This window comes from Eptatretus burgeri, chromosome 6, assembly GCF_056783735.1.
Source record: "Eptatretus burgeri isolate ZD-2024b chromosome 6, Ebu_testis_v1, whole genome shotgun sequence".
Classification (NCBI taxonomy): Eukaryota; Metazoa; Chordata; class Myxini; order Myxiniformes; family Myxinidae; genus Eptatretus; species Eptatretus burgeri.
In genome coordinates this window covers 3,809,497-3,832,183 of record NC_140966.1, presented here as the reverse complement: position 1 = coordinate 3,832,183, position 22,687 = coordinate 3,809,497, and the positions used below count along the sequence as shown (strand labels likewise).

Sequence of the window (22,687 nt, the reverse complement as noted above, 5' to 3'; positions counted from 1 at the left end):
GTGGACAGATTATGACAACACTTGGTGGATGAGTTGGTTAGGTGACAAGAACAAGCTGATTACATTTTGGTTAAGGTCCGGATGTAGATCCAGCTGATCAGTGAGATTCCAAACGTAAACTGTTCAGTCTGGTTGAGGTATGCGCCCTACCGGGTACCGTTTCAGTTGTTTGAATAATTCATCCCTTTAATGCAATATGTATTGAGCTATATTTGTAGATAGTTTGACACTGTGCTGCCATCTTGGATTTATGCAAACAAGCACTTTTGCCACACCTACATTTATCTCCATTTTTACCCCTCGCAGGCAAAGTGAAAGGCAAGGTTAAGCAATTGGCTTTTGTCTGTCCGTCTGTCTGTCTGTCTGTCTTATCAGTTTATGATCGAGGAACAACTTATTTAAATTGAATGTTATATTTTGAACACAAATCAGAACATGAATGGGAAGACAAGACTTCCATTTTACGTACTTTGGCTTTAAATTCATCCCGATCGCAAATGTGCATCGAGGAGTGAGATAATATTTTTACTCTGCCTGCTTGGTAGTCAAACAAAATTTAAATCCATACTAAACAGAAAATGTAGTTTTTAAGGATGTTATGAAGTACACAACTAGCAAGCACAAATAACAAATGTGATGCGTTGGATAAGGTGATGTAATAGACTGCTGAAAATGATGGTAAAACCTGTAATTAATTTATTTATTCGACTTTTACAATCTTTATTTTATTTTAATTTAATTATAAACTGAAACACTTCAGTACACAAATCACCTGTCATAGGGTAATTCCACCGTAACGGACGTAACATTCAGACAGAACTTATTGGCAGTTCTCAAAAATATTTCACGAAGAACAAGGTTATCGTACCAAATGTATTAGTTTATTTTGTGCAGTGAACACAAAGGTGCCAGGAAATGGTAATTATATGAGATTAAGAATTTTTGCCTGAGTGCTACGGTATGATGAATCTTTGTGATGGACGTAACCGTCAAAATACCCACTTTAGCATGATGATCGTTTGCTCACAAATTTCTGTGAAGTGTTCTACGACAGAAGACTAAATCTGGTATAGCAGCTTGGTATAGGTACGTCATTGTATTCCCAGTATTTGTTTGAGGAATTAATGATACCGAGTAGGCAGTACTATGGCAAATGTAATGTAACGGACGTAACAACTGAGCGTAACGGACGTAACATCTCCGGACGTTTATTAATAAACGTCCGGAGATGCTACCACAATGTATACAGACACTGCTTGATGAAGCTAATATTGCAAAAATTCAATTATTTCAATTAATGATCTGTCATATGGTATATAAGGTTTAATGAAAAATGTACTTTCAAAAAATAGCCACCAGGTAACTTTTCCCATGGAATTACCCCCATAATGCTTCTAAAAACCTCCAGTTTTGTAATAGTTAAATTTAGGTAGTACTTAAATTTAAACTAGAAAGAACAATCGGAGATTGCAGACCCTCGCCAGAACTTGTTTTGTGTGGTGTTTGTGCAGGTTTGTGTGGTGTATTTTGTGTGGCATTTGTGTACTGTTGTGTTAGGTAATTAATGAGAGACATAATTAGAACTGTCACTTTATCACTGCTGGCTTTATCACTTTATCACCTTTATCACTGCTATCACCAGGTACCAAGACGTCCCGCTTTGATTGGACACCTGACCCTGACCCATGACATTTATTATTATTATTCAATTGAATTCAGAATGGGATTAAAATTAATTAAATTCAAATCAAATGGAAGGCCAAATTGGAACAGTTTTGCATTGGAATAATCAGAAGGAACAAGCAAAAAGTAAATATGAACTCATCAGGAGGAACCTGCATAGGATTCACATTTCAGCTGCTTCTCCTCTACCCTAAAACCCATTCATAGACAGCCAAGTGAGCCTTATTAAAAAAAAAAAAAAAAAAAGTTCCCAGATCAACAAATTAAATAATTCTAGCTGCCAGACCATTTGTCTGATCATGTTGAAATTTAAAACATATATTCCCCATCACGACTAGATCATAATTGTGACGTTTGATGGCGATTGATTAAGCGGTTCCAGATAAAACATTTAATATTTTCTTGAATCCAATATGGCTGCCAAACCATGTGACCTATGATGTCATATGTGTGAACCTTTTGTTCCTCATGGATAGGCGGTCATACTTGGAAGTTTCACCTCGATCTGTTCAGCCACTTCAGAGAAGATGTTTGAAGGTTAAAAAAAAAACAAAAAAAAAACGATATGGCTGCGAATCACGTGACCGATGACGTCAGTAATTTTTTTTTCTGTGGACCATTTTATCCCTAGACAACTCTCAAAAATTTTCATACTGATCAGATGTAGCATTTTACATATGCAATTATGATGTCATAATGAAGGCAGATATGATGCATAAAAAAAATCACATTCCCCATGAGAAGTACTTGCCATGTGCCAAGTTTCAATTTTTTTCCTTGGTGCAGTTCCAGCGATACAGAGATCAATTTTTTCTGTTTTTCCAACATGGCTCCCATGCCATGTGACCTATAACGTCATAATTATGATTAAAACAGTCTACATGAGTCGTCACACCTGTGGTGAAAATTTTGCCTCAATCTGACGAGTGCTTGCGGAGAAAAACATGAAAGTTCTGTGCGGACAAACAAACAAACAAATGGACCCAAACGCAATTCGCTCTCCTTCGGTGAGGGTAATAAAGGTTCAATTGGGTGGTTTTCAGGACCGCTTCTGGACTACTGTTCTTCAATTGCACTAAACTTCCGGATTTGTTTTGTAACAATCATTAGAATTATAATTTTATTCAAATTGTACATGCGTGACTTGAACGCTGCACGGCGTATCGTGTTCTGTGAACTCTTTAGTTGATAATATGTTCGGGAGAATTTTGGGGTGATTTACAACAAATGTCATTTCTTTTTGAATTTGTTCTCGGTTGACTGGACAATGAAATCCTCTATCCTTAACAGAAGATATTAATCTGACTGTCTCACCTGCTTTCTTTTGTTGATGTTGCTCATCCTTTGCTTTATTACTTGCACAATCGAAGATTTTTCAAGTATATTGATCAGTCAATTTTGTTATTACTTGGCAAATTTTCTTTCTTGTGAACAGGAATACTCTCAATATTTCTGTTTATATATGAATACCAAAGGTAAACAACAATAAAAATGTTGATCGCCTCCGTTTGTTGGTTTGTGTGTTTGTTTGTTTGTTTGTTTGTGTTTGTGTGTCTGGCCGCTCGCCTCCAGCCCAAACCGCTCAACCGATCATTCTAAAATTTTCATAGGTAAATGTCACCGACCCAGCGACGGTCCCACATTGGAGTTTCGTAAAATTCGGTCGACCGAAAATGTCTACATAGGCCAATAGGCCAATTTGAGCCAAATTCTCCAAAATCCTTAAATTTCATCCAATTGATTTGAAATTTGAAGAGGATTTGCATATCAGGTCACTGAATTCAACCATCAATTATTTTCGAGGTCAACATAGGCCAAAAGGACAACGTAGGCCAAAAGGACAACATAGGCCACATTTCTAAAATTGTCAGTTTTCATCCAATTGTCTTGGAATTTGAAGAGGAGTTGCATATTTGGTCATTGAATTCAACCACCAATTATTCTTGAGGTCAAATTTGTTGCATGTATTTTGCAAGTATCGTGCTCTGCACGACGTCTTCTTGTTTTGTTATATTCCTCAATGGCTAATACAGTATTATCCTTGTGTGTGTCGCATTAAAAAAAAAAGTGATTCCCTCCACCACCAAAGGTGGACAGAGGTTATGTTTTCACCCCTTCCTGTTTGTCTGTGAGCAGGATATCTCAAAAAGTTGTGGACAGATTCGGACGAAATTTGGTGGACAAGTTGGGTATGTGACAAGGACGAATTGATTCGATTTTTTGACGATACAAATTAAGATTTGGATGCTATAATTTTTAAGTGATTCTTAATCTTTGAAAGATGGGGCCAAAAACATTATATAGCAAGATATCTAAAAAAATGTTATGGATGGATTTGGATGAAACTTGGTGGACAGATACGGTGTGTGACGAGAACGAATTCAATTTTGGTGGAGATCCGGATCCGGATCCGAGAATTTTTAGGTGATTCTTCACCATTGAGAGATGGGGCCAAAACTATAAATAACAATATCTCAAGAAGTTATGGAACAATTCGGACGAAACTTGGTGGATGAGTTGGTTGTGTGACGAGCACAAATTGATTTGATTTTGGTGAAGATCCAGATCCGAGAATTTTTTGAATTTTAAAAGTGGCTATTCTTCACTTTTGAGAGATGGGACCGTATATGATACGTAGCATGATATTTCAAGTTGTGGAGATATTATAATGACACTTGCTGGATGAGTTGGTTAGGTACCAAGAACACGCTGATTAGATTTTGGTTCAGGTCCGGATGTAGATCTGGCCTACCCGTGGGACACAAAACGTAAACTCTTCAGCCTGGCAGAGGTATGCCTCTACCGAGTGTCGTTCTCATTTTACCACTGTGAAGGAAATTTTCTTGCACAGAGCCATAAATTTAATGCCTATGAAGCTTATAATATAAACTTACATTTGACAAACAAGTTAAGCAACAACTTTTAAACTGTGATATAAAACTATGGATTTGCAGCTCAGAAATGCAATAGCTATCTGTATGTAAACCATTGCTGTTGAGGAAAGAAACCTAACCAGGAAATTGGATATACAGCATGTAAGATTACAATTATATCGACCATCGAATTTTGACCCAATTAGTTCAGAACAAGCTCCGTGCCAGTGCTTTGAGGTCCAGAAGACTTCTGATCCACACATCGCTATCGACAGCGGTGGATGCATTGGATGACAACATCATTTGAGGGTGAACCGTTGGTGCCATGTTATTTTCACCAGCAGGTCTAGATTTTGTCTGGATTTCAACCTTGGATGTGCTAGTCTTGAGACAAGGTGGGAAGTGATTTGTTAATGTGCCATTTAGTGGCATGATTTGTCTATGGTGGTGCCGAGTGCAGACATATGGTATAAGTTCATGCATTTATATTGGTTGAAGACTGATCTCGTTATCATCTGCTGGGGTGCTATGAATGCTGTTTGATACAGGGATGAGGTAATTACACCTGTCGGGTTCACTTCGGCCCAAGAACAACGTCTAACTTTATTCTGTCTGGAGGACAACGTCAGTTCACACCATGCACATGTTGTAAATGTTGCATTTCAGGACCACATCACCACTCAAATGGACTCGTCTGTCTGATCTCCAGATTTAAATATGACTGAACATGCTTCGGACGTCCTTGGGAGGTGTGTTTCTGGTCACTAAGTCAGCCCACAGTCCCTTGATCAACCGTTCGTGGCTTTGGACAAAAAAAAATGACGTATCTTCTCAAAGTGAGAGCTGGATTGTTTGAGTTGGTCGATTACAAGATGTATACAAGCTTGTATTTTTGATCATTGGTCATCACACACCTTGTTAAGAGTATTCCTGTTCACGTAAACTTGTTTGTGATCATTTGTACACCGATATCATTGCCAATTTGCATGCTAATTTCAGATAGCCATGCTTTTTACCCTCGCCGAAGGAGAGGGTAAAACCCCTCAAAAATCTTCTCAACCTTCAAAAATCTTCTTCTCTGAAATAGCTGAACAGATCGAGGTGAAACTTTACAGGTATGACCGCCTGTCCACGAGGAACAAAAGGTTCACACATATGATGTTACAGGTCACAAGATTTGGCAGTCATATTGGATTTACCCTAAAAACTTATAAAAAAACACCACTCCAAAGAAGTCCTGGTGAGGGTCTGCAATCTCTAATTGCTCTTTTTCTGGTTTTTGTTTTTTTTGCATAATTTAACTTTGACTTGCATTGACATCATGTTTGTTTCTTATGAATGTGTTGCCCCTCTGCAACCGTAATATAAACATGTTTAAATGTACCATTGAAATAGCACAAAACCACTACAAAGCATCAAAACTTTTGTTGCTTTAATTTTCGAAAGCAATATATATATATATATATATATATATATATATATATATATATATATATATATATATATATATATATATATATATATATACATACACACATACACACATACACACATACACACACACACACACACACACACACACACACACACACACACACACACACACACACACACACACACACACACACACACACACACACACATATATAATGTGCCCTAGTGAATGAGATTGCCCATGCTAAGTTAATGTAATATCAAATCAAAAGATCTCACAGCCTTGACAGTGAGCTCCTGGTAACTATGAGCCTCATGAGTGTTTTTTTTTTGTTTTTTTAACTTCACCTGTTAGACTCGAAAGGAGTGGAACCATTCCTGTTAACGTGCACCACGTGAACCTGGATACCATATGCAGACGGATACAGGACCTTGAAGAGGAAAACATCAACCTTAAATCCACGGTTGTATTTTCTTGTTCAATTTGAATATGGAATTATTATTTTTGTTCTGTTATATCACATTACTGGTAATCTCATCTCACATGATAGCTCAACAACAAGTACAATAACTTGGCACTGTCTTGTCGAAGTTCAAGCTCAAACCTGACTACAAACTCCTCTTGGTGCTTTGCAGGCAGGGTGTTGCATCATTGAGCATGCCAACCTTTGGAGGGGATATTAAATATGCTCATTCTTGGCTGGTGAACATTAAAGCTCCCACTACTTTGGGAAAAGAGTCAGACATTGCTTGCTGGTAACCCGGCCAAATTCTAAATTCCTAACCGAATTTCCACGGTCACTGCATCATTTGCAGAGCCACATATCGGTGATGATGGAACCAACAGATCAAATTAATAATTTCATACCCATCAAATATTTATTCACATGGTGGATGGATTGTTGTTGATTTTATTTTTGTTTCATACACAGCTTGATATGTCCAACCATTGCAGTAAATGATATACGATACGATGTTGCAAAGGAGATTTTAGTTGTACAGTTTGTCGATTGTTTGAATTTTCATTTCATTATGTTTGCTTCATCAGCTGGGTTATCTTTTTCTCGTGTGCCGTTACATAGGCCTGCTTTCTGAAAACTGAAACGATTGACTTTGAGGAGAAAGAACATCAGCTTGTGAGCAACTGTGTCTCTGAACTAAGTACGAACTGCAGCATGAGTTTTTCATAAGACCATCTTCCACATTTTGTTATATTACCTCAAATATGATCAACAAGCTTCATGCTAGAATTGTACCGTAGTACAAAAATGCTGATTTTCATGCATAGCAAACAGCTAACTTGTGCCTGAGCAATATGGGAATTCCATTTGGTATCACATTAAACAGTTACAGATTAAATGGGATGATACTGTACCTATGAATGAGAGGGAGCAAGTTTTTTTTTTTTTTGTGAAAGCACTCCCAAGCAGTGTTGGTACCGGATGTAGAGGAGATTGAAGACCAAGGGAAGATTGTCGGTCGTCTCTGCCAGTTGGCCTGTGTAAGTTGTGGTTGATGGATTTGGGGGAGAGGGTAAGGGGGTGTCTGTTTGACTTGTATTTCACGAGGGGGTTTCTGGTACCCGCTTCCCTGACCTCCAAACCTGAAGCCGACAAGCCATGGATAACTCTGCGGCCCGATGGGTTACTAAGCAACCGGTGTTGGTTGATGCAACTACATCAAGCAGGGTCCCCACGCCCAGCGTCGCATTACCATACCTGGTGACCTTGTTACCTCAACTGGGGACTGCACTCTCAATGTCCCACCTCGTGTACTTATTAGGTATGGCTGAGTGAAACCGTGGGTGGGGGCGTTTGTTCTCTAGCGTGGCAAATCAGTGGGGCACAACTTTCCATCAATTTATTATGCACACACTGTGCTGAACTAATGAAGGAAAAGAGACAAAACAGCAAGTTTTAAATCGTTTACCAACAGTTCATGAGGTTTACTAACGTATTTACAATCACAATTCACAATTCACAAGACATAAACAGAAGTCACACTCAAGAAAAGCTTACCCCTCGCACAGAAGATCATACCAGGAAAGGGGAGAGAGCGAGAGAGGTATAGAGAGAAAGATTGGGGCTTTAGGTCGGCCCATTGCTAAGTTGAATGCAAACAGGTGGGCTTACGTCGCTCCAAAGTGCAGTGTATAGAAGGGAGGGGAGGAAGGGAATATGGTGTTTGCAGTCATAGAGAGAGGTGCAGCGTCGGCACTAGAGGAAATGTGTGAGGTGTGGATGAGTACCTTGCCCAAACGGGTCAAGTTGTAGATCGATTATCGTGCTTAGTCAACTCTTTTGTGCATCTCAAGTAGACAAGTGATGTGCGATTAGAGATAGAAAGAACAGATCGTGGTTGTCAGTGTGGAGCCGCTGCGCAGCCAAGGATTTGTGTGCCTGCCGGCCTCCCTCAAGACCCTTTGATCTGCGTTGCTTGGTTTCTCCCCCAGCGCAACTCAAATAGGCTGTAATTCGTAACTCGTACAAACCGTGATTCATATCCCATACAGACAGGCAGGCAAGTTTGGATCTCATCTTGTGGAGCCTTCTGGGTGCAAAAAATGGACACCAAACTCCAGCACGCACCGGCTTATATTGGCGCTCAGACCGGGTGTGTCTTCAGGGAGCAGAGGTCACTGCAGCATGCTTTTACCTCTGCTGTGTCGCCTCCCATTGGTGCACTGCAGTGGCACAACATCGGCTCCGGTTTGACGCGTGCATCCCCTCGTTGTGGTTACACTGTGGTGCCTTGTACGTTATGCTGTGGCGTGTTGTAGGTTACGCAGCGCATTGTCAGAATCGGTTATGCAGCGCTAATGTCGGCTTTTAATGTGTGTCGGTGTAATTGTGGTGACGGTGTGGGAATACATGCAGGGGGGAAAGGATGGGAAAAAGGATTTAAAGGGATGTAGGATTGGAGGTATTGTAATGTATTGAATGAAGAGGGAGTTTTCTGGTTTTGAGAGGTTTGGAGAGGTATGGTGAGGGATTGGGATGGATGGGGGGGGAGGATGGAAAGTGGGGAATCACAACGGGGATGGAACTTGCTTACACTCACAATGCATTTCCTTGTTCCTGATATGAGGGGAAGGTACCTGACTCAGCACAATTAGTAATGAGATGTCTAACTTGGGAATCCTTTACGTGTTGAGTGTGACACCCCGGGGTCCGTTTTCCACAACCATAACAATATTTTTACTCTGTCTGCCTGCCTGGCAGTTAAACAAAATTGAAAATCATTCCAAACAGGAAACTTACTGTTTCTCAGGATTTCATAAAGGCCATAAACAACAGGTATGAATAACTCATGCAATATGTTAGATGGGGGTGATGTAACAGACACTGGGGAAAATTACAGTAAAACCCAGAATTAATTAATTTATTCGCCTTCAAACCTTTATTTAAATGGAACTATATGCTCGAAGACTGTAGAACCCAAATCGTCTGCATATTACTCCAAAACTATGCAATGTATTGATATGTAGCATGAGGGCGTGGCATGTGAGAGGGTCGGAGTGAGGATGATGCTGATCGACGATGCGTTCACTGGTGATCAATAAAGCCTCCATCTCCTAAACTGCCACTCAACGTCATGTTATTGCGGCGTCTAAGGGAGAGGTATATGACTGCTTCAGAAGCGCTAAACTTCTGGGATTTTTAAACGATTTTTAAAATCATCATTTTATTATAATTGTAGTACTGTATTATACTTGAACACAGTGTGGGGTGGGCTTGGGGTGTGTTCAGTTACCATGCAGCTTGCTTAGGTTTACCAAGCCAGCCGTTCCTTATCAACAGTTTTGAATGGAGTGCTTGCTTGAGTGCTTAAACCACTTGGTGAGCATTCTACAAGAAACTTGGTAACTGAACATACCCCTGGTGTTGGCTTAACGATTAAGGTGGTTGGCTTAAGATCTTAGGGTCTTGAGTTGGAGCCCATTTTCCATTAAATAACAACAGGTGGGTTGACTCAGCCTGTCGTTCTTCTGAGGTCAGCAAAATGAGTACCAACTTTCTGGAAATGGGGCACTGCAGCAACGGCACAGGTTAAACCTGTTTTTGGAATGAAAGATCATGAGCTTTGTTGCAATCTTTAGTTGGAGTTCGTTGGATTATGATCCTATTCATAATCAGGATCATTGCAGTTCCTGCCTATGCGGAACCTGCTTGCTGGTTACATAATTTCTGTCGGCGTGGCTTTGCTATTTATGCTGTATCACCCTTGGGTTAGCGTGCAAGTTAAAATTTTTACGAGGTTTACTGGTATGCAATGGCCTACTCTTTTTAAACTGATCCTTAATATCCACAATTGAACGCGAGCAGGGTTGGCAGGATGGCGTTGAGGTACGCACGCTTACCTCAAAGCTATCTAGCCTAGGTTTGAATCCCGACACAGCTATAAACTGTCATCCTGGTGTTTCACAAGCAGGGTAATCCATCAATGCGTGTGCTGTACCTTGGAGGACGTTAAACGGGCATCCCTTCTGCCGGCATTCGTTGGTGGAAGTTAAAGATTCTACGGTATCCTTCGCGAAGAGTAGACCAGCTATCTCCGACACATGACCAAATTCCAAATTCGTGCCCTAACCAGCAGGGTGTATTGCATCAGCAGCAAAGCTGCACTCTTAGCCGTTAATGCTACCATGCATCCTTATGCTGCATATGAAAGAAGAAGAAAAATATGAACAGATAGACTAGTTGGTTCAATGACTCTTGCAAAGAATGGCACACTCGTTGATGTGCCTTGCTTGTGAACAATCAGGATGGCATTTTATGGTCAGGTTGGGAATCAAATCCAGACTGGATAGCTCAAAGAGGAGTTTACCTATGAGCTCTTGAAATGATTATATAATTTCAGGCCATGATTTTTAATCTAACATTTTAGAATGTTGAAAGGAACTCTGGTGCATTTCTGTTCTTGTCCATTCTGTGTTCAGGCTCTTCCATGAGTCTTCACTTTGTTGACAAAACAAACCCAACTCATTCTTTTTGAAACATCTGCATATTGGTGAAAAAAGCAAAGATGATTTTTTTTGGTTTATTTAATTTTTGGTCAATCAACTTTCCAGATGCATGAATATCTGCACATAGCACATGACTGCTGTATAGTTGTTTTAAACCTTCAGAAAACACCACCATGTCATCACCAAAGATGATTGGTGGTTGGAATCTTACTCAGCATTAATTCGCTGAGCAAAACAATTCTCAATAAAAAACAACGTCGGTCAAGTTATGAAAACCAGTACCATTTTAGGCTTAAGAAGCCATATACACCGAGTATGATCAGATCATGTTGCCACGTACAGAGCGTCGCTGCTGCCGAAGCAGTTTGTTTGACTTGGGTTATAATCATCGACAGGTTGCCACTCTGGTACAGGAAGTCAGGGCAGTAATTTGGAATTTGTTCATAGTGCTGGCGATATCTCGCCGACTCTTCACAAAGGACACTACGGATGGGACACCCAGTTAAGTGTCCATCTGAAGGACGGCAAACACTATGATGAATCACCCTGCCCGTGAAACACCAGGATGACAGTTTATAGCTGGGCTGCGGTTCAAACCCATGCTCGACAGCCGAGAGGCAAGTGTGCATACCTCTATGGCACCCTACCAGCTCTATTAAGAATGGGAGAGAAAAAAACAAAGCAGTATTTTGACCTCCCCATTTCCTTTCCCCTTTCACTGATGCAATTCCATACTAGTTTCTAGTTTGCTTGTTTCGCTGCTACCATTCCTCATTGTGCATAGTACATTCTGTATCTGTGCTTGGAATGTGTAAAGCCATGAAACCCTAACTCCCCCTTCCTACTTTCTTCCCTAGTATACATTGAAAACACACACACACACACACACACACACACACACACACACACACACACACACACACACACACACACACACACACACACACACACACACACACACACACACACACACACACACACACACACACACTCACACACACTCTGGATACTTTAAGACCTGATAGGTCTCCATTGCACCTCCTGAAACCCACCCACGTGTGGAGATAGCCACCAACAGCAGCGTGCGCATGCACACACACACACACCCTTTACCTGCGCACCTCCGTTGCATGGCAAAACTTTTGACTTATTTAATTTAGTTAATCGTTAAAGAAAAGCCTGTATAAATATTGATCGGTGCTTTTGTGCATGATAGGAACAGCACTTGTTTAAAAAGGAATGTTTGAAGGCTTGGCTAAGGATATGTTATTGCCTCCAGGAGAAACCAACCAACAGTTGGTTCAGCTTGCTGAAGAGTTGAGCCACCGCACAGAAGACAATGCACGACAGCAAGAGGAAATCACACAACTCCTTTCCAAGATTGTGGATTTACAACGTCGAAACAAGACTGTAAGTTTATATGCGATGCCGACTCTTAATTTGACTTTATAAAATATTTTCTGCAAATTTGGTCTATTGAAACAAGTCATTATTCCTCTGACATATGAGGAATATAAGTGATGGATATATTTTGATGAGAGCTTTATCAGAGCAAAGTCAAGTGGATAGTTGAGACAGAGTTTTTAAATACTTTTATGGAAAAGTGATCACATAATTTTGCCACTAATTCACAGGGGGTTTTTTTTCTTCACAATTTACAAGTTTTTTGCAGAACTGGACAAACCAAAGCAGATAGGTCATCATCTCCCATCATCCCCCATCCAAAACCATGATATTTTAGTTTTTCTACTTCCTTAACCCACCCCAAGCCCACCTCTTTCCAAGTTTCCAATTTTCCCTTCCTAATAAGTTTGTGGCTGCATCCATATTGTCCACCCCATGTGTCCTCCCCTAGCCCTCATTCTTTCCCACATCCCTGATTTCTCCAAGTCTCTTTATTTTGGCCTGTTGATGTGTATTTTCCCTCCTCTCTTTCTACTCTTCCTTTTGTTCTGTTACGTCCTTATTTGTTCTATGTTTTAGCGGCTCAACGAGCCTCAATTTTGTCAACCAATAAAGTGTTAATGGCCATGCCTCCATCACCAAAAAGAGCAGTTTTTCAATGAAATAATTATTTACTGTTTCCCCCTTCATAGAATTTCAACATAAAAATATTAGAGCTACAAACAACACAACAAGAAGTGGGCCTGGGTCCATGGCCTTGTTCGGAATACCACGAATACTAGAAGAGCACTTGGTAGATCGCATACCTCCACCACGTAATGCCTGATCCACAAGAACATGTCTGGCCCAATACATTTTTGAAATGTCATGCTACACAGGACTGTATCGTTTTTGGCCCGATCTCTGAATGGTGATGAATTACTTTGAAAATTAAATAATTCTCGTATCCAGATCCAGATTCGGATCTTCACCACAATCAAATCAATTTGTCGTGGTCACACACCCAACCTGTCCACCAGGTTTCATCTGAACCCGTCTCAACTTTTTGAGATATCGTGCTATTTCTTAGTTTAGCCCTTTCTCTCAATGGTGAAGAATCACTGAAAATTTATTGGATCCGGATTCGGATCTTCACCATAATCTAATCAGTTTGTCCTGGTCACACACCCAACCTGCCCACCAAATTTCATCCGGATCCGTACACAATTTTTTTTGAGATATCCTCCACACAAACAGACAGACAAACAAGCAAGAAGACGTTGTGCAAAGCACGATGCTTGCAAAATTTATAAAACAAATTTAACCTCAAAAAATGATTGGCTCCTTGAATTCAGTGACCTGAAATAAAATCCTCTTCAAATTTCAATTGAATCGGATGAAAATTGAGAATTTTAGAAATACTACCCAAGTTGTTGACCTTTGGTCTATGTTGATCTTTTGACCTCAAAAACAATAGGCTTCTTCCTTATGGCAAAATCTACCATGTGGTGACGTTTTGTGAAGATTGGTTTTAAATTGTGCTTGTAGGTGACAAACAGAATAACAAAATCGACTAACCAATATACTTGAAAAATCTTCGATTTTGCAAGTAACAAACAGACAGTGGGGTGAAAACAATACCTCCTTCACCTTCGGTGGCGGAGGTAATAAAATCAGGACAAAACATTAGCTCCATGTGCTGGGTGTTGCATCAATGTATGTGTCTTACTTTGAATATACATTACACTTGGTGCCCTGTCTGCAAATATTAAAGGTCCCACTGTGTCTTTCATCGAAGAGTAGCCGAGTTACTGCCAGCAACCTTATTAAATTTTTGATTATTGCCCTCACCTAAAGGGAAATTGCATCCCAGCCATGATGCAAACCAGCAGCCATGTGCTGCATATGAATGATTGAAGAAGAAAATGTTGAATAACGAGGATGCAAGTCCTCATCGAGGGCACAGCATAACAAGGATACAAGTCCCCAACCACACCTTAAAAATGGGAAGTGTCGATTTTAGCTTTAAATAACTGAATTAGCAAATTTTTTTTGTATAAACTTGAGCTAAATAAGTAAATATGTTTTTTTTTAATTCACTTTTGTATGCATTTTTATTTAGCTTTTAATTATTTATTTATGGAGATACACATTACCATCACCACTGCAGACATTACCTTGAATTATTTCTTTATTTGCACAATATACCTTTAAGCTTTCTACAACCTTCATTTTATTAATTTTTTTAATTTAGATTTCTGCAACCCATAATGTCTATCCTTCCTGAGAGTTTGCTTCTGTATCCATTTTGTCCACCCCATGTGTCCTTCCTCCCCTTCCCCTCATTCCCCGAAACTATTATTTGTCCAGGTCACCCTCTGTTTTGTCCATAAACCCTGCTGTCAGTGTTTTCCGAAGAATTGTGTTGCTCAGCTGGTGAGATGCCCAGATAGCTCAGATACAGCACTGGTACGGTTTTCCAGAGGACCTGGGTTCGATTCCCGGTCTTGGCCTGTAATTTTTCCACATACTGTATATTTATGATGGTTCTGTCCTGTTCATTTTTCTCATAAAATAAGTAATTAATAAATCGATAATATTTAGTAATTAAATGATTAATCAAAAAAATTACTGTTTTTTTCCAAAGCACATCTTCACATTTGTCCCCAAATTTCAGCTTCCTCGCTCAAATGATGGCTGAAATATCGCCCGGACCATCAAACAAACAAGAAAACGGAGTGAAAACTGAGGACGTACTCCCTTCCTTCGCCTGGATCGCCTCGATATGGAATTGGGAAGGAGCGGTGCAAAATAAACAAATCCACTACATGCACAAGCGCGAGAGGGGAGAGGGGGCATCCATAAAATGCCCATAAAAGTTAATAACTTAATTTTTTTTTTCACCATAAATCCGCATGAAACACAGAAACATTCCATTGTTTGTTACAGTTAGACTTTATAATGCCTGCAGATCAGGCCAATATATTAAAGAAGAAAGGGAAGAACAAAACATGACTGTGTGCAGAGGAGAATCAGCAATTCCTTTGCAACATCAATGGGCCATTAACATCACTACTAAATCTTCAATTATAATTTTCTACAAGATGATACGGAAGAAGAAGAAGAAGAAGAAGGCCAGCATTGATGTGTGGAAGCGAAACATAGGCGATGCAGATGGAAGATGTAAAAATAATGAAAAGAACAGAGATGAGAATAATACGATGGATGAATGTATTGTCTCTGAATGAAAGAATGCCGAGCTCAGAAATCAGCGAGAGATTAAAAATCAAAACCAGTGAGGAAGAACTTTGAAGAGAAGAATTACTGTAGTTGGTGTGGCCATGTGATACGAAGGTCAGAGGATAAACCTGTAAATAAAGCTCATAGTCGAAGGAAGAAAGCCGAGAGGATATCCAAAAAAATATATGGATTAAAAATATGGAATTTTGGGTTTACACAAAAACTGACGCAGTGGTTCTATCCATATGAAGTAATGTCATCATTCGACCAATGTCCTGGAAAAATGCGAAAATTGTCATAAAACGTTGGTTGGCATCATCGTTGTCCGGTAACTTTTGGCTGTGATTCCCAAAATAATTTGACATGCCTCATGCACTGATATATTATTGCCAAATATGAGAGAATGCATCAAGTCGTTTTTGAGTGTCGGTTCCAGATGGATGGAAGGACAGGACCCAAAATGTAAGCCATCAGTTGGGCTGACACCCGGTTGTGCGCGAAACAAAACTGTATTTTTTACATTTGTAGGAAAAAATACTTGTCTTTTAAACGTATTATAACGAGAATGATTGCTTCTCTATTTATTTAATTCTGATGTTTTCCTTTTACGGAGTGGAATGGCTGATGATGTTATGGTGGTTGTTATATGACTTGGAACCTATTACATGCACGATTACTCTTGTTTTATCATAGAGCCGTTTAGTATTTGCAATGTTATGGAAGTAAGTAGTGGAAAAATGTTGGTAATCGTTGTAGCAAGCAATTTACCATTCCACAGAAGCAATCATCATTTTTGGATAACAGCACTGCTGAGTGGCAGGACAAGTGGAATCATGTCCAAGTAGTATGGGCACTTGGGGCAATGGGCAGCTTTGTGGTTGGCCCTTGAAGGGTGTGCTTGGTTCCCCAAGACGATGTGAGAGAGAGAGAAGAAAGACACAGACACAGACACAGACATCACATTTTGTGCTGGGAGGAATACATGAAGGAGAGTGACATTGTTGAAGCAGTTCATTGTTCATGTTGAAGTGACGTTGTTCCACTCGCGGCAATTTCTCTCTTCGAAACGAGGAATTTCTCGTAGGTGCAGCATTCATCAGGGCTCCTGCAGGAGTGAGGCTAACTTGGCTGTCCAGAGCACCCTTTGTTGGGCTCATGCTGTTCTGCAAGGCTTGTGAACTGCTGCCATGCTCTTCATCGTCTCTTTATCATCATTATCATATGGATTCCACAGGACAGAGTGCGAGCATTCTCCGTGATGACACATAGTGTCATCGATCTAAAGCAATACGTTTTGACCGAGAGCCACAAGAATGAGAGGCTATCGACATGCACTCATGTGTGAGGAGGTGTATAAATATGAATGTGAATGGAAGGAGATCTGGAGGCCGTCAGAGGAAAACATGGGATGTGTTGCAGAGAGATGATCTTAGAGTGAAAGGCCTAACAAGAGGGCTGGCAAGGGATCGTGCAGCCTGAAAAGCAGCCGTTAGGTGAACCACGGCTGACGCATGCAAGTATGGAAACGGCCGTAAAACGACGACGATGATGATGACTCAACAAAGTGCCATTTCTTAGCGTCACTGCAGTACACAACATAGAAGGTCTACTTCTGCTACTGTTACTTTATCCGCTTCTTCACAATTTCCCTCATTATAAATACAGTAGCTTAATCTGTGTCTACTGCTCACTACACCATAATGTCTGTATCACATGCTTGATACAGCATCTCAGCATGCTCACACACTGTGACTGCCTTGGCTTCCGAAATGAAGAAATTGTGCAAACACAATTTGGTGAACCGTTATTTCTGTGTAATTGCTTCGTTTGTGATTGGGTGAAGATAATTTGAATAAAGTATTTAAGTTATAAATCGCTCGTTCATTTTCAATTACCAACATTGTGGCATTGGTCCTGTTTCTTTAGTATTTGGTTAAACAGCCAGTTTTGTCAAACGGCTCAGAATCTGGGCCATAATTGACTCAGTGTTTCTGGCTGTTTGCTGCTTTCTTAGGTCTAGTCTTCTGAGTGCTCCTTGCGGGTAGTCGTGACCTCAGCTCGAGATTAAAACGTTGGTTGTCCATGGCATCAGCTTTATCCTCTGACCTTCGCGGCACATGACCATACCAACTAATTCTTCTCTTCAAAGTTCGTTCAATAATTAATTTGACACCTGAAAAAGGGTCAAATTCCATTGAATATGAAACAGGACACAATCAAAATTACCTTGCCCCTCATTCTTGCATTCGGGTTAAAATGGGGACAAGTTTGTTGCTCAATTCAAACAAATATACCAGTAATGATTAGCAAGGTGTGCTGTTTCATACTTTTATTAAAGAAGAAAGGGAAGATCAAAACATTACTGTTTACACAAAAGGGGAATATGATTATCCTTTTGTACCGATTGTAATATGTTCATTGAATATGATTATCCTTTTGTTCCGATCATAAGCATACAATGTGCATTGCAGTCTCTTGTAGAGCATTCATAATTTCATAAAGCATTTCATTTCATCAAACTGCCAGCTGCTAGTATCTCGGGTCTCGTCCTGGATTGGCTGTTTCTTCTGTGCTCGCGAGCAGCAGGTTGCTTTGGAAAGCATTATTTTCAATGCTGCATCTCTTAAAGTAACATTCTAATACTAATTCTCTTCTTGGTCTACGCAAGTGAAGTCTCTCTTCTTCAATGGGACATCCATTGCATCCTTTTGCAGATGACAATCCTCTGCAGGACTGTTGTTGCTCTCCTCAATTATTGACCTAACACACCTCCGTTCATTAGTTCCCCTCTTCTCTCACTTGCGCATCTCAAACTGGGTGTCTCTTTTTTTTTTTTTCATGTACTCTTTCCTTGAGGCCTTCAATTCTGCAGCCCACTTTCTACCTCATGATCTCTTTAATTTCTGTCTCTGAGCTTTTCCACACTGACATCACATCCCCTTTTCACTCGCAACCTCTCTTCTTGTGCTGAGGAACATTCTTGTCCAGCTGTTTCCCCTTTACCAAATATGTCTGTTGACCCTTTACTCTCTGTTGTTTACTTTTCAATTTCCCATAACTCTGGTATTAAAAAAATAGCTTTTTTTGGGGTCCAGTTATGTTCGACATACCAGTGTGAAAGGAGGACATACTGCACATGGCATCTTGATTTTAAAAGATTTCTCATCATCATGCAGCTACAGTACTTCCTAACAGCATCCTGGAAAACACTTCTTCAATATGCTGTCCACAACAGCCTCGTCTTTAAAATCGATCTAGTTTTAAATCTCCAAGGTCGAAGCACAGTCCATCGAGACGTTGTTCAGGAGTCTCTCGTTTTGAGGTTCATGTTTTTGTCAATGTGTGTTCTCTTTATGCATGTCTTCAGTTTTTTTTTTTTTTTAACATTGTTCCTGTACATTGTACAACCTAGGACCTGAAGCCCACAAATATGGCAATCTGTTGCAAATTAAGTGGTCATCATCATGACTTTGCCAGCCGAATGTTGATTACTCTCCTGGCAATACATGATTTCCAATTTCACTCCTTCGGGTTCATTAATCACGTGTAACAATGTGAGATTGAGATCACTGAAGGAGATTAAGATCCATCACAATTTAATGAAAATAGCAGGAGAGCGATTGAACATTTCACTTTATGTATGCTACAGACTTATGGCTGTACCTCACAACATTTTCGTTCAATAATAATTGAAGGGTAAATGGAGTGCAGAGTGAGGATTTTGAAGTGAAAGTGGGTGTTCATCGCGGGGTCAGTCTTCAGCTCAATCCTGCTCATCATGGTTCTTGAGGCTATATCACAGGAATTCAGAGGAGGCTTACCTTGGGAACTCCTGTGTGCTGATAACCTTGTGCTGATAGCCGACAGTGTGGAAGAGGTAATGGGTAAACATACAATATGGAAGGAGGGTGTGGAGGCCAGAGGACTGAAAGTGAACACAGGGAAAATGAAAGTACTGATTAGTGGTGCGGGAGAAGGAAGTGTAGAAGAAAGGGGGAGGTGGCCCTGTGCGGTCTGCAGAAAAGATGTCGGTAGCAATTCAATATTGTGTAAATGCTGCCACTGCTGGGTGTACAAGAGGTGTTGTGGCATCAGGGGTAGACTGCAGGTGGTTCCTAACTTCAAATGTGCTGTTTGCACAGGTAAACAAGTGACTCCAGTTCGAGCGGAAAGGTTAGTTTATGGGGATATATCCCTGGAACGTGCAGATAAATTGTTATCTTGGTGGTGATATGATTAGTGCAGGTGGTGGTGTGGAAGCAGCAGTGATTGCAAGACTTAGAAGTGGCTGGAGGAAGTTTAAGGCTGTACCTCACAACATTTTCTCCAATTGACCTCAAGAGGGACCTCTCTCCGATTAAAGGGAAAACCTGATGCAGCTTGCGTTAGAAGCGTGATGTATGGCAGTGAAACATGGGTGATCAAAAAGGAGGATGAACGAAGGTGTGAACGAAATGAAATGAGAATAGTGAGGTGGATGTGTGATGTGACACTGAAGGATAGGAAACCAAATGTGGAATTAAGAGTTAGGTTTGGTATGGAAAGCATTTGTAAGGTTATGTGTAGAGGTCGCTTGAGATGGTTCGGACATGTGGAAGGGATGTGGTCGGGTGGTTGTATGAGGTGGAGTATAAATATGAATGTGAATGGAAGGAGAGCTAGAGTTCGTCCGAGGAAAACATGGGATGTGTTGCTGAGAGATGATCTTAGAGTTAAAGGCTTAACAAGAGGGCAAGCAAGGGATTGTACAGCCTGGCAATCAGCCATTAGGTGAACCACGGCTTACACGTGCAAGCATTGAAACAGCCGTAAAACGATGATTATGATTATGATGATGATGATGATGATGATGAATTGAAGGCTTTTATTTTAGTATCTCACCTTTAAGGTAACGCTGCAATGAAGGATATGTTAACAGCAACATAATATTTTGAGCATTCAGTGTCGTCTTATCTATATTGTTCTTTGTCTATTTTTCTATCTTTCATGTCCCAAAGTTGTTTGTAACATTATACCATTCTGATGAAACTTTATTCACCATCATCTGCCTTTCCCACCACAGCTTGCATTAGAAAATGAGGAGCTCACACATCACCTGAGCGCAGCCAAAGATGCACAACGCAGTCTTACAACTGAGGTGAGATCTTGACCGAGAAATCATTGATACATGGAAAAAAAAAAGGAGCTGTCCGAGTTGCCTGTGACTACCTTGGTCATGTCAGCCTTGGATGTTATAATTTCTAGTTACAACTTTGCTAAAAATGCGACCATCGCCTGGAACCGCTACACCCATTGTTCCCTGCGGATTCCTGGCTTTAGGAAACGAGTAAAGGAAAAAAAATTTGACCAAAGTACTTGTACGTGCGAGCCGATTATTTTCAAAAGACATCCTTGTTGTCGACAACTCAACTCCTGCATTGGCTCCAACTCCCAATCAATATAGCTTGATGATGATGCTCATGATCCAAAAAATACTGAGATATATTGGTGCTGAGCACCTTTTACCCATCTCAGTGGTCTCAGCTGCATCTGGATGATTGACAGTTGGAATAGCCAAGTGGCATTTACTGTATATGGGTGGTAAACATACAGTATGGTAAACATACAGCTCCGACGACTCGACCCGAACCACCGAACCCAAGACGACAAAAAGCCAAAAGCCCCAACTGGTGTCCTGCGAGCCCTTATATCCCCCATTTCCAACGCCTCACTCCTCCCCGTTTATCGCTCCGCTCCCCTTCCAGCTCCTGCGGGAAGCTTCCAGAAAAGGGGCGTGCCCTCTCGCCCTCCTCCTCGCGGGGGCCAATTGAATCATTCTTGGCACAGGTCCAGGGAGATTCATTCCCCCAAAATGAGGCCCCTCCTTCCCATGACCTTTGACCTTTGACCCGCATCCTCTTCCCCCACACCAAAGCGTGGGAAAAAATAGAGTACTGTGAGAACAATTTACATCATGACGATCGCCGTAATGACTGAAATGAACACGAGTGATGGTCACACCCCATCCGGATGAAAGGTGTGAAACAAATCCGCATGTATGAATCGGTGAATAACACCCCAATTTACCTTACACGGCATGTGTTTCTGAAGTCAAAAATACGGAAACCTCCGTATAGGTTGTAAAATAATAATAAAAAAATTTGAAGGGGGCCCAACACTTAGTATTGCCCCAGGGCCCATTCTGGCTCTCGGTGGCCCTGGGCTGAGGGCGTTGCTGTGCCGCTGATGCAATGCCCTCTGTAGGTTAGGGCAGGATTTTGTAATTTGTCTATGGTGCCGGTGATAGCTCCACTTAATCTTCACGAAGGACACCGGGGGATCTTTGATGTCCACCAACTAATGCTGGCAGATGTGTACCAATTTTGTTCACGGTGTATCTCAAAATCGCCCTGTTTAACGTCTATCTAAGGCTACACACACACACTGATGAACCACCCTGCCTATGAAACACCAGCATAACAGCTTATAGCTGGGCCGGGATTCAAACCCAGAATAGGCAACTCAAAGGCGAGTGTGCGTACCTCTAGAGTCTAGACCATCCTGTCAGTTCATTAAAATCCATGACAGAGGGATTAGGGGTGGGGGGGGATGTTAGAGGGATGGAGGAGTGGGGATGAGTTTAGTGTCGCAAGCACAGACATCACCAGGGTTTTATATACACATATGCAATATAAAACAACAGCAGTGTCTCCAATTAAATAAAAATAGCATATATATGTTTGTCATTGGGGTTTGTTGGGGGTCGGGGGTGGGGGGAGGTTTGGATGTAAACACAGTTGTAGGGTGGGGGATGAAAAATCACAGATGGCATATTCACCTTTCTGCGTAACCCTCTTATAGACTACAATCATAATACAGGTATTCAATCACCCATCCATACCTCAGCTTCCTACCATTCCTCCCAATAGCCATGTACCATATTTATCCCTGCTGCTTCTAGATGTGCAACTCGTATTTAAACCTAACTACTGTTTCTGCTGCCACTACCTTTCCAGGGCGAATATTCCATGCATCCACAACTCTGACTGAAAGACCCCTACTTTACTACCATCATAACTCTTCTCTTCTTTACTCTTAAGCTGTGACCCCTTGTCCTGTGAGTGTCTAC

The 22,687-nt window shown here is 40.9% G+C and overlaps 2 protein-coding genes across 13 annotated transcripts in view; one reads left to right on the top strand and one right to left on the bottom strand.

The window, feature by feature from the left end:
* LOC147024136 (trafficking kinesin-binding protein 1-like) overlaps positions 1-22,687 on the top strand; it is a 142,380-nt gene that overhangs the window by 78,008 nt on the left and 41,685 nt on the right. For all 11 annotated transcript variants that reach the window (XM_085883733.1, XM_085883734.1, XM_085883732.1 and 8 more), the window contains 4 exons: positions 6,346-6,454; positions 7,073-7,151; positions 12,236-12,366; positions 20,642-20,716. In XM_085883733.1, coding sequence (XP_085739859.1) covers positions 6,346-6,454; positions 7,073-7,151; positions 12,236-12,366; positions 20,642-20,716 — 394 coding nt within the window. The remainder of the gene's footprint in view (positions 1-6,345; positions 6,455-7,072; positions 7,152-12,235; positions 12,367-20,641; positions 20,717-22,687) is intronic.
* LOC147024137 (uncharacterized) overlaps positions 1-22,687 on the bottom strand; it is a 74,134-nt gene that overhangs the window by 38,114 nt on the left and 13,333 nt on the right. The window lies entirely within an intron of this gene.